Raw genomic sequence first — 13,199 nt, 5'->3', positions numbered from 1 at the left:
ATAACTTCTATGTCGTTTCAGATGTAACCTTCATATTTAGTATGCATGTGTATATGGACAAGGCCTTTCCATACAAATACAAATTTTGACCCCTTTGACCTTGACCTTGAATTTAGGGTCCACGTTCAGGTTTCGAAGTCTGCGCTTAGGTTTCCAAAAATGCTCATAACTTCTATCTTTCTTCAGATGTAACCTTCATATTTGGTATGCATGTGTATATGGACAAGGCCTTTCCATACGCACACAAATTTTGACCCCTTTGACCTTGACCTTGAATTTAGGGTCCGCGTTAAGATTTAGAAATCTGCGTTTAGATTTCGAAAAAGCGTTTTTCAGGGGCATATGTCTTCCTATGGAGACAGCTCTTGTTTGTTTTAAAATGACAAATATATGCAGGTTTTCTTCAATTAATAATTTAGATGATGTAATTATCCGTTTGTTTGCAGGTGACATTGCCAGATTCTTTTTTGTTTTAAAATGACAAATATATGCAGGTTTTCTACAATTAATTATTTAAATGATGTAATTATGCGTTTGTTTGCAGGTGACGCCAGATCACAGGATCTGAAGACCTATACACGGAAGATCCCGTCCTGTGAGTACGATGATTTCCAGGACTTGGGCTCGTTGGATGGATCTCTGGTCGACGCCCACTTCAGTGGGGCCAAAATCACGCACTCAGGACGATACAAACAGGGAATAAACGGTGAGAGTCGCCATAGAAGCCATAACAGAGACTATGATTGGCTAAAATTTCAGTGTGAAAGGGCAATGTCTGAACTTCAAGCATTAAAAATGCAGCAGTCAGATAACACAAAACGTTATGATGCTGTGATCAAAGAGTCTGACTCTTATAGACTGAGCTACATGTCCACACTGAGCCAGCTTCAGCAGACACGTGAGGACGCAGAGGTCATGCGAGGTCAGAATCGGGATCTAGTTGCAGAAAATAAACGCTTTGAACAGGAAGTAAAAAATTTACGTAAACTTAGAGAAGAAGACCAGAAAGAAATGACGGAATTACGTAAGCATCAGCGGGATATTGTAAGTAAGAGTGGTTCTAGTGAAGTGCTAAATGCATTGGATATGTATGACAGAATAAAGAAGGATTATGACTCGTTAAGGGATCGCTACTCAGATCTAGTCACCCAGCATAGCTCTCTAAAAACTAAATTTGAAAACTCCCAAGAGGAAAATGTAAAGCTTAAAAAGCAGTTGCAGGTTGTGTGTAGTGAACGGGACTCGGCTATTCTTGAAAGAAATGGTTTGAAGCAGCAGTGTACTGCTGCAATCAGGAACTGGGACCAAGTGATACATGAATGCAATGATATGAAAGAAAAAATACAGAAAATCACACAGCAAAGGGATGATGTAATGAAAGAAATGAATCAAGCATTAGCTGGTCAGTTGCGAGCAAAGAAGGAACTGGAACTTGTTCAGAAAGACAAGGATGCTGTGTTCCGTGAATATAACCTGATTATGTCAGAAAGAGACCAAGTTCATAAGGAAATTGAACAACTGAATGAAAGGCTGTCTCAGAATGAAGCAAGTATTGAAACATTACAAAAGGACAAAAAATCTGCTCAAGACGAGGCAGAGACTTTGAAACGTGAAATTACATCGGCACTTCAAGACCGGGACAAGTCAGTGAAGGAAAGAAATGAGCTCAGTGAGAAGTGTAATGAGCTCCTCAGTAAACAGAGTGCCATTGAGAAGCAGAGGGAGGAATACAAGAAGGAAGTTGAGATGTCAATCCAGCAGAGAGATATTGCACGTAAAGAGAGACAAGAAGCAATGCAGGACAGAGACAGAATTCTTAGAGAAAAATATGAACGTGAACAGGTATGGTTTAGTAGCATTACATGTTACGGAGAATATTTTTGCAGAGCAAGGCTGGGGCTGCTCATTAATTAAAATTTAAGGTGTTTAAATCGCAATTTGTTTCATGTTTGTGTTTTCATAGGTTTGTCCGTTCGATCTTGTCTGGACTGCAACTTTTATAGTTTCATAAAACTGAAAATAACAATGTTCACCAGGTAGAGATGGTGTGTCATTTGTAAAAACCATGTCATACGTCAAATTTAGTCATTATATGACTTTTTGGTAGTCAGTACTGTAACTGCATCATTTACCATGCAATTTAATGGAAACTCACCACAAGGACCATTTGGACCAATGTTAACCATAAGGAGTCTATTTTTTTTGTAAGACCCACTTCCTTAGCTCAAAGGCCAAGGTCAAACAAGGGTCAAAAGTCAAATCTAGGTATAAATCGGTATGTTCTTGCAGAAATTTCATCATGCATGTAAAATATAAACTTTCCAGAAATTGTAAACATATATACGATGTCTATACTCAGGTGAAGGTCATAATTAGATGTCAAAAAAGGCATTATATATATGTAGCTTGTCTGGACTGTATTTTTAACCAGGTTTTCCGAAGGAAAAAACTGGTTATTAGATTGGCGAATGCGGGCGGGCTGGCTGGCTGGCTGGCTGGCGGGCTGGCTGGCTGGCTGGCTGGCTGGCTGGCTGGCGGGCTGGCGGAACAAGCTTGTCCGGGCCATAACTATGTCGTTCATTGTCAGATTTTAAAATCATTTGGCACATTTGTTCACCATCATTGGACGGTGTGTCGTGCGAAATAATTACGTCGATATCTCCAAGGTCAAGGTCACACTTTGAGTTCAAACGTCAAAAATGGCCATAAATGAGCTTGTCCTGGCCATAACTATGTCATTCAATGTGAGATTTTAAAATCATTTGGCACATTTGTTCACCATCATGGGACGGTGTGTCGCACGAAAGAATCACGTCAATATCTCCAATGTCAAGGTCGCCACGACTAAAAATAGATTTTTTTTTTAAACAAACTTACAAAGGGGGTTAATTTTGTTTGTTCATTTCAAAAGTTTCTCCCTTTATCAGATTTTTTTTCACAATGAAAACCTGGTTTTGTGACAATTTTGTCCCTTGTTAATATTTATCTGATAATTATGATGTAAATTACCACAAATGTTAAGTATGTGAATCTGGTAATCTTGTTCAGGACATTTTTCGTGTGTTACAGTTTCAGAAGGAGAATGCAGACAAGATGGACCAATACAATCGCGAAACGGAGCAATTAAAATTGAGAATTGAAAAGCTGAACCAGCAATTGCAAGGTATGCATTCTAAAGATTAATACTAAATATAGAGTTAATGTAGAACACACACACACACTTTGCAGTGTCAATTTTTAACTCATTAAAACTCTACAGGCCTCATTTTTATCTCCCCAATACTAGTCAGAGTTTGAGTCTGGGTCAAGTGTGTTCAAAAACTTGGTCTCGAGGTCAAAGTTAGGAAAACCTATGTATATATTACTCAATCATGATTAAACTTAATCAGAACTTTTATCTTGACAATGTCTAGGTCAAAATAGAATCTTGGTGCAGTTTGTGATTAAAAACTGGGTAAAATTTTAGGAAAATCTTGTTGCCATTCCCAAAGCCACATACATGACTCAATCTGGTTTAAACTTGGCCATACTGTTTATATTGACAATATCTAGGCAAAGTTTTATTCTGGGTCAAGTTTGTTCAAAAACTAGGTCAATAGATCAAATCCAATAAAAACCTTGTTACCACTTAGAGGCCAGATTAATGAGGCATTCTGGATGAAACTTGGTCAGAATGTTTATCTTGACAATATGTATCCCAAGTACTAAAGTGTGTACAAATGTACAGGCACCACATGAAGTCTAAGTTTAACTTGTTACCACCTTAAGTACATATAGGATATTTGTTGGATTCGATGGAATATCGATATTACTTCACGAGTGATCATATAAAATAATATATTTTCACCAAAATTGGTCAGAAGTTGTATCTTGATAATGTCTAGGGCAAGTTTGAATATGGGTCATGCCGGGTCAAAAACAAGGTCACGGGGTCACTTAGTGCCTTTTAAACATCACAATGTTGTCCGCTCTCTAATTCAAGTAGTTTTCATCCAATCTTCACCAAACTTGGTCAGAAGTTGTATCTAGATGATGTCTAGGTCAAGTTTGAATATGGGTCATGCCGGGTCAAAAACTAGGTCACGGGGTATCTTAGTGCGTTTTAAACCTCACCATGTTGTTTGCTCTCTAAATCAAGTAGTTTTCATCCAATCCTCACCAAACTTGGTCACAAGTTTTATCTAAATGATCTCTAGGACAAGTTTGAACATGGGACATTCCGGGCCTTAAACTAGGTCACTGGGTCACTTAGTGTGTTTTTTAACATTTAGCATGGTGTCTGCTCTCTAATTCAAGTAGTTTACATCCGATCTTCACCAAACTTGGTCAGAAGTTTTATGGAGATGATCCTTAGGCCAAGTTAGAACATGGGCCTTTCTGGGTCAAAAACTAGGTCAAGGAGTCACTGAGTGCATTTTAAAAATTGAGCATGGTGTCCGCTGTTTTTTGTGAAGACGACATGCAAAATATGTGTCAATGCAGCATGTGGGGGTATTCGTCACGTCTGTGACAAAGCTCTAGTTTTTCACTGTTATTTTTCACTGTTTAAAACAGTGAAATTCCAGTTTTATTTCACTGATATTTCTCTATAAACCACTGGAAAGCATCAAATAAAGAGAGCTATTTACTGGACTGGTGCAAGCAACATTTCCATAATGCAAAGTAAATACATTTTATTGTGATTTCCGAAGTTGTTCCTACACAAACAAACAACGCAATCATTTGAAAATACTTTATCAGGTTCATACATTACTTAGTATATTTCACCTGAACATATTTGACAATGAGATGCAGGGTCAAGTCACGTTGGTTAAAAGCTCTAGTTTTGATGGTAAGTGAAAATGTATTCCTGTACTAATTATTTCAGCTGAAAAATAAAAAATGCAAGAAATAGATTATCAACTCTGAATTTTCCATAACATTTTTTTAGATGGCGTACATGAAGCTGAAATAGCCAAAAATCGTCGAGACTGGGCAATGAGCGAGCGTGACAAGATTGTGCAGGAGCGCGACAGCATGCGCACCCTGTGTGACAGCCTACGCCGTGACAGGGACCGCGCCGTGAGCGACCTTGCACAGTCTATACGTGACTTTGATGAGATGAAAAAACAAAAACATGAAGCTGTCAGAGAGCTGAAAGAGTACAGGTCTGAAGAGTTAAGAATTCCATTGACATTGTTTATTTTGGCTTTAAGTGGTTAGAAGCAATATTTTATCAGCGGTTTCCAATCTTTCTTGTCTACTTACTTGATGTGTTTGTTTGCATCTGCATGGCTTTCATCTTGTATACACATCTTAAAAAATGGTACCCTTTTTCATTGGAAGGATTGGCTTCTTTATTAGATCTTATATTAATGAATTGTTTACTGTTTAATGCAAATCAGGTCACTTGAAATTATTTTGTTGTTAGTTAATCATGCTCCAAAATAATTTGTTCACCAAAGAATGCCTGTGCAAATGGTAATTAGTTAATTATGATTCACAATAATGTGTTCAACAAAGATTTCATAATGCAAACGCAGTTCTAATATTTTTTTAGACAATATGTTTTATTTGATCTATTCAAGGAAACAAACAATTCAACTGTTCTAAGTGTAAGCCCTTCTAAAGTTGAATTGAACTGAACAACAATATGAAAGCTACAAAGTGTTACCTAGAAAAGCAATTCAAGCCAGAAATCAAGCGCTGATCTAAATTGTGAAAGTGGTATCTAGGGTTGCTCTTGTTGTATGGAGGGTCTGACAACTGATGTCTGAGATAACACGAGGACCCGGTAGCCCCAATACAGGATGGGCTACTTGAGCCTCATTGTTCCTGAGTTCTTGATGGACTTCTAGTGCTTCTGTGCTCTTGTCTTCTAGTGCTTCTGTGCTCTTGTCTTCTAGTGCTTCTGTGCTCTTGTCTATCTGTGAAGTGGATCCATATTATATGTAATCTGCACACAGATAAATACTCTTGATGTTTGTAATGCAAAAAGGTCATTTAACATGATGTAAATGGTTTTTGTTACTTTTTCCGACACAGTTTCAATAATTTGGATGATGCCAAACTAAATTGTCAATAATTGAATAGTGCACAATTCACTGCAATTTGGGATCAGTATAAAATAATTCTTTCTTATGATAGCTGATTATAAGTAAAACATGTTTCGGCAACAAGAATTTTAATACAACTCAATTCTAGGTACCAGCAAAAGGCTAAAATGAAACTTTGGGCGTAAAAACGATGAACATAATACGGGTAATTTAATGGCAAGTTTTTTAAATCTAAATAAAAGATAATCCCTATTTAATTTCCGAAGATGTAATTCTTTGTTGTCATCCTTAATGTGTCATTTCCTGGACCAGAATGATGAACGCCAGATGATTTTTAAAAAAAAATTCAAGCTGAAATTGGGGCCTTAATTCCAATAGACAAATCATATGAAAAACAAGGGCTGTTTGTAAAACATGCATGCCCCCCATATGGGCTGTCCGTTGTACTGGCAGCCATTGTGTGAATACGACTTTTGTCACCGTGACCTTGACCTTTGACCTAGTGACCTCAAAATCAAAAGGGGTCATCTGCAAGTCATGATCAATGTACACTGCAACGCCCATATATCGCGGACCGTTATATCGCGCTGTCCAATATATCGCGCTTTGGCTATGGCTCCCAAAAATCCGACGAGCATGATCACTAAATGACATGTTTAAATCTGAGAATTCGCTAACTTAAGCAAAAAACCGGTTCTAGCTAGTATCAACACCCCATATTTCGCGGCTTACTATGGCACGCAGTGAAGCGTGAAAAACAGTCGATTAGTGACAATGTTGTTTACACAAGACTGGGGTTGTTTTTAACACTTAGGAAATATCCAATTAGTGTCATTGCAAAGGTAATAATGGCAGTTTACTGGTATATAGATCGTTAAATTTCGGAACTGGTCATGAATTTCTTTGTCCTGATAAAAAGCGCGCGAAAATTGGCGTGGGTGTATTTATTTAAAAAAAAAAAAATCGTAGCCGGTACAACATTGCGATAATTTAATTTCCGTTAAAAGTTTCGTTGTAAATTTCAACAAAAGTATCTCGCGAATTATGTGGCATTGACATTTCCTATTAATAAAATATAATTCAAACACACGGTATCGTTACCGTTACGCTCAGTGAAATTCAAATCTATGCACAATGTATTTTATATGTTTTTTACGGCAAGAATTTTTCATTTTAGCTGATTCACGAGGGATCGTACATGAAAATAAAAAACATAATTTACATTTTGGTTTTTATGATAAATACACAGATACTTATGTTGTAATGAAAACGTTTTTTGTATAATTGGTTTGCAATTATTACAAAACAAATATGTAGCAGCGCTGTATATAAAATGAAAACATTGGGAAAATTTGGCAAGTTAACCGCAATACAATTGAGTTAGACATTTCCTGAGTTATATTGCGCGCCGGATATATCGCGCTCGCGATCTTTGGACCCCACCAACCGCGATATATCGGCGTTGCAGTGTACCTATGAAGTTTCATGATCCTAGGCCCAAGCGTTCTTGAGTTATCGTCTGACAACCACCTGGTGGACGGACGGACCATCCGACCTACCGACCGACCGACCGACATGAGCAAAGCAATATACCCCCTTTTCTTCGAAGGGGGGCATAATTAATAGTGGGAATTTCATATCATCTATAGTTTCAATTGCAGGCAAATTACCTAACAGGACTCTGATATCATGTTATCTGTACTTGAAGACCAGTGACATCCATTCACTTCATTCAATTGTTTTAAGTAGCTGCAATTCAGGAAACAGGGTCTTCAAAAGCTTACAGAAAACAAAACAAGTAAATCACTGGTGATGAAAGATAATTTGCTGAGATTTAATTGGTTGGCTAATGTTGCTGATCTTTGCTTTTAAATCTATAGATATTTTATTAAATAAGGCCAATAATTGAAAATAAGTTTGTTACCCCTTCCCACCGACCCACCAGAATTGCCATGACCAGAAATCTTGTTAAACATTCTGATGTGGTAATTTTATCTAATGCATGAAGAATCTGTTTTCCACTCTTTATAGCAATAGCAAAGATTACCACTGTAACCAAGATGGTTCACCACGCCACTCACCTATCATTGATGGGAAGCATTAAAGCATTTGCAATTTTTAGTGGATTGAAATATTTGGTTTCTTTTCAAGTTTTTGTGAAAATATATTATTTCATGTAAAGTATGTGAGTTATTATTATACCGGTAATTCAATTTTTGAATGAAAATTTTAACATTATTATGAGTAAAAAATCCTGCTAGTTTGGCCAGTAACACCTCATCCATTGCCAAGAAACTTACGGAAAACGTAATATTTTTGTACTGTGATAGATCGTACTTGCTTATGTCTTTTTTTTTTTAATAAATAAGCCCTTCTTTTGCTTTACTGTTACACAGATAGTCACTTGTCAGCCTGCAGTATGTAAGTTTATAATGTATTATTTTAAACCATTTACTTGGAAAGTTAGGATATTTGAGACTATTTAAATGCATATTATAAGTCTCACCCCCGGAAAACTGATATGCCGTGAGAAGTTCAGATAGATTTCGATGAATTTCGGTAGGGTAAGTAAATCCAGTTCTATAATTGTTTAAAGGCATTTTTGAATTAAAATATATTTACATTTACAATGATTTTCAAACAATAAAAAAAGATACAAATAAGCTGGAAATTAACTTAGCTTCAGAACGGATGTAATGATAAAATCTCAAAGTTCAATGAAAATGATCTACAATGCATCAGAGTGGGCATAAATCAGCTGTAAAAGTGAGCTTTAAAGTTTATAAATGAACCGCACTCATGTCATATCTCAACATCTTTGTACTGCACCATGTCATATAATTTTTTATCCCCCGCCAGAGGAGGAGGGATATTATTTTGGCGTTGTCCGTCCGTCCGTCCGTCCGTCCGGCACTTTTGTGTCCGGAGCCATATCTTGGATCTGCTTTGGCGGATTTCATTGAAACTTCGTATGAGTATATATATGCATAAGAGGATGATGCACGCCAAATGGCATTGTACACCATCTGTTAAAAACAGACTTTTGGCCCTTTGTATCTTGAAAAAATGCTTTTTACTATAGGCATTTTTGTGTCCGGAGCCATATCTTGGAAGTGCTTTGGCGGATTTCATTGAAACTTGGTATGAGTATATATCCCCCGCCGTCCGTCCATCTGTCAGTATGTTCATCCGTCCGATTTGCACCCAACTCAAACAAATCATATGTTGCGGGGGATATCAATTCTACGAATTTGCTTGTTCATCAACATGTTGAATGTAAAGTCGAATTTTTCCACCAATACGAATTTTTGTAAGAATTGTAAGAAACCCTGGCGGATATGTTACTTGGGGATATTGGTTAAAATAATTGTCAGTGCAAAAAACTTGTTCACTGGCATACCTTTAAAGAAATTTGTAAATAAAGTGCTAAATATGGGACAAATCCCTGCATCGTCGACTTTAAATAGCCATATTTCAATAAATCCCTAATATTAATTACCAGGATTTTTCTAACATACATGGTAATACCTCCTTTGCATACACCAAAATATATTTTAATTCAAAAATGCCTTTAAACAATTATAGAACTGGATTTACTTACCCTACCGAAATTCATCGAAATCTATCGGCAACTTTTCCTAGCACATCCAACTTCTCAAAGCATATCGGGTTTCTGGGGGTGAGTCTGCTTTGTGAGATTGAAGTCATCATATTACACAGCCTAAGGGCACAGTGCAATGACTGTAAAACTCCTAACAGCAGCAAAAATTTGTCATTGAATTTAACACAGAATGATCTAATGAAAGATTTAACAAACCATAAAAACTTAAGTTGGGCTTATCCTATATCATAGTTTAGCCTTAGCATACTTTATCTTGTACCACTCTCACAGTGAGTCACAAACTAATTTATCTGGTCGTTTGCCTTCTAACATGTATTCAATTTGGGCATTTGTCAGATACTGGCATAAGTATGCAGGCCTTTTCCTGGTGTTTCTATGAGTCTGTTCCCAAACCAAAAAAAAATCCTCCCCTTCATATTTTTTTTAGAAAGAGGTGTCTTATGATTATTTTATCTCAATTTTATTTCAAATGCATCTAACAAAGCATATAACTATACTTTATATGATTTTGTTCTTCTTATTTGAATCGTTATAAATTCAAACTAAATTAAACACTGTATTATGTGAATTGGGAATAAGACATCAATTTGGGAATAAATTGTGTGCATAATAAGCAGTTTTATATGTTGTATTTATCTACTTTGACAATTTATAATTAAAACAGATACTTGCATATATAATAGTATCATTTAAATTGATTTTACTTCAAAACTGGATTTTTTATTAATTTAACAAAAAATCCTCATGAAATGAAACTGTGTCCATGCCGCGCATGGACACGGATCAAAATACACTTTAAATGATAAAAATACAATCACTGTTAAGGAAAAAGTCATGGAAAATTGCTTATTAAGCTTAAATTATAGATAATATATTACAAAAATAAATGAAGATCATGAAATGAATAGTTTTGTTAGAGAAAATCACCAAAATGATGTCCATTCCCAGTTTGATGTCTAATTCCCAATTCACATAATACAGTGTTATTAGTTTTACCCAAATCCCAAAATTACCCAAAGTGAAAATTCCCAATCCCAAAATTGCATTGTTTCCCAAAATGGCCATGAAAAGGCCAGGTATGCGCACTTTGCGTCAGTTTTCCAATAGGAATGGCAAAGCTTGCACATTAAATGTGTGAGCAAGTTTACTGACCCCAAATATAACGGGACTTAAATACTATAAAATACTACGGAAGCCAAAAACAAAAAACAAACAAACAGAGATTCATCAAATGAGCCTCACTGAAGGAAAACACGGTTGAATGCATGTGCATTAAGTGTCATCCCAGATTAGCCTGTGCAGTCCACACACAGGCTAATCAGGAAGACACTTAAGCTTTTATGGTGTTCTTATATTTTAAAGAGAATCTTCTTAGTGAAAATCCATTATAGGCAGAATAGGCGGATAGTTTCGTCCCTGATTTGCCTGTACGGACTGCACAGTTTAATCTGTGAGGATGCTTCTGCATTTAGCCCCATTTTCCCAGAGTGAGGCTCAAATGATTTGCCTTTTTTGTAGGGACAAGTATGAGCTGGTGAATGAGAAGGAGTCCAGGAAGAGTCAGCTCAACTGTGTTGTTTTTTGTAGGGACAAGTATGAGCTGGTGAATGAGAAGGAGTCCAGGAAGAGTCAGCTCAACTCTGTTGTTTTTTGTAGGGACAAGTATGAGCTGGTGAATGAGAAGGAGTCCAGGAAGAGTCAGCTCAACTCTGTTGTTTTTTGTAGGGACAAGTATGAGCTGGTGAATGAGAAGGAGTCCAGGAAGAGTCAGCTCAACTCTGTTGTTTTTTGTAGGGACAAGTATGAGCTGGTGAATGAGAAGGAGTCCAGGAAGAGTCAGCTCAACTGTGTTGTTTTTTGTAGGGACAAGTATGAGCTGGTGAATGAGAAGGAGTCCAGGAAGAGTCAGCTCAACTCTGTTGTTTTTTGTAGGGACAAGTATGAGCTGGTGAATGAGAAGGAGTCCAGGAAGAGTCAGCTCAACTGTGTTGTTTTTGTAGGGACAAGTATGAGCTGGTGAATGAGAAGGAGTCCAGGAAGAGTCAGCTCAACTCTGTCGCACACAACCACAGTCGAGACTCCGCTATCGACGCTGATATGCAGGAGTTTGAAACAGAAACTCTCGAAATTGAACTGGTATGTCTCATGTTGAAATGTTGTCATGTTACTGTGTTTTATTTATTTATTAGCAGTTTATATGTATAAGCATTATGTTCAATAACTTGATTAATGGTCAGCAGTTTTTGAGAATGCATTTTAAGTTGAAAAAACATTTTATGGTTTTACATAACTGGTATGATTGGCTAACCTACCATAACATCTGAATTTTAAATAATTTAAATTCAAACACTGCATGTTGAAACTTGCATATTAACTAAGAAGAAAATGATTATAATGGGTGGAACTTAGTTTAAATTTAGTTTTACGCAGTCTCAGCATACGCTTTAACCATCATTTTCTAATACCTTTATCCCCAGAGTGAAAAGTGCATTTTTTTTTATCAGTCCAGAAATACAAATTCAGCATCTTTTATGGCCTGCATTATTCCAGCGCAATCAATATAAGCAAAATAAATAAATCCATATTATGAACACACAGTCAAAACATGTGGTGTGTTGTGATTCATGCCACTCTGTAGATCTACAATAGCTCTATCTAGTACAAACTTGAAATTGTGCAAGTTTGTCTTCTTTGTTGTTGTTACTGGTTTGATGAGAATCTTTAGCAGTTATTATGTCCCCCTTTGAAGAAGAGGGGGTATATTGTTTTGCACATGTTGGTCCGTTGGTCGGTTGGTCCGTCCACCAGATGGTTTCCGGTTGATAACTCAAGAACACTTAGGCCTAGGATCATGAAACTTCATAGGTACATTGATCATGACTGGCAGATGACCCCTATTGATTTTCAGGTCACTAGGTCAAAGGTCAAGGTCACAGTGACTCAAAATAGTAATACTGTTTCCGGATGATAACTCAAGAATGTTTAGGCCTAGGATCATGAAACTTCATAGGTACATTGATCATGACTGGCAGATGACCCCTATTGATTTTCAGGTCACTAGGTCAAAGGTCAAGGTCACAGTGACGCGAAATAGTAAATAGGTTTCCGGATGATAACTCAAGAATGCTTGGGCCTAGGATCATGAAACTTCATAGGTACATTGATCATGACTCGCAGATGACCCCTATTTATTTTCAGGTCACTAGGTCAAAGGTCAAGGTCACAGTGACTCGAAACAGTAAAATGGTTTCCGAATGATAACTCAAGAATGCTTAGGCCTAGGATCATGAAACTTTATAGGTACATTGATCATGACTGGCAGATGACCCCTATTGATTTTCAGGTCACTAGGTCAAAGGTCAAGGTCACAGTGACTCGAAACAGTAAAATGGTTTCCTGATGATAACTCAAGAATAATTAGGCCTAGGATCATGAAACTTCATAGGTACATTGATCATGACTCGCAGATGACCCCTATTGATTTTCAGGTCACTAGGTCAAAGGTCAAGGTCACAGTGACAAAACATGTATTCACACAATGG

The 13,199-nt window shown here is 36.9% G+C and overlaps 1 protein-coding gene across 5 annotated transcripts in view; it reads left to right on the top strand.

The window, feature by feature from the left end:
• LOC127868548 (disks large homolog 5-like) overlaps positions 1–13,199 on the top strand; it is a 98,603-nt gene that overhangs the window by 52,928 nt on the left and 32,476 nt on the right. For all 5 annotated transcript variants that reach the window (XM_052410399.1, XM_052410398.1, XM_052410397.1 and 2 more), the window contains 4 exons: positions 545–1,842; positions 3,070–3,163; positions 4,931–5,147; positions 11,658–11,793. In XM_052410399.1, the coding sequence (XP_052266359.1) occupies positions 545–1,842; positions 3,070–3,163; positions 4,931–5,147; positions 11,658–11,793 (1,745 nt within the window). The remainder of the gene's footprint in view (positions 1–544; positions 1,843–3,069; positions 3,164–4,930; positions 5,148–11,657; positions 11,794–13,199) is intronic.

This window comes from Dreissena polymorpha, chromosome 2, assembly GCF_020536995.1.
Source record: "Dreissena polymorpha isolate Duluth1 chromosome 2, UMN_Dpol_1.0, whole genome shotgun sequence".
NCBI lineage: Eukaryota > Metazoa > Mollusca > Bivalvia > Myida > Dreissenidae > Dreissena > Dreissena polymorpha.
Note: the sequence above shows the minus strand (reverse complement) of the source record. Positions and strands in the feature narration are given on the sequence as shown.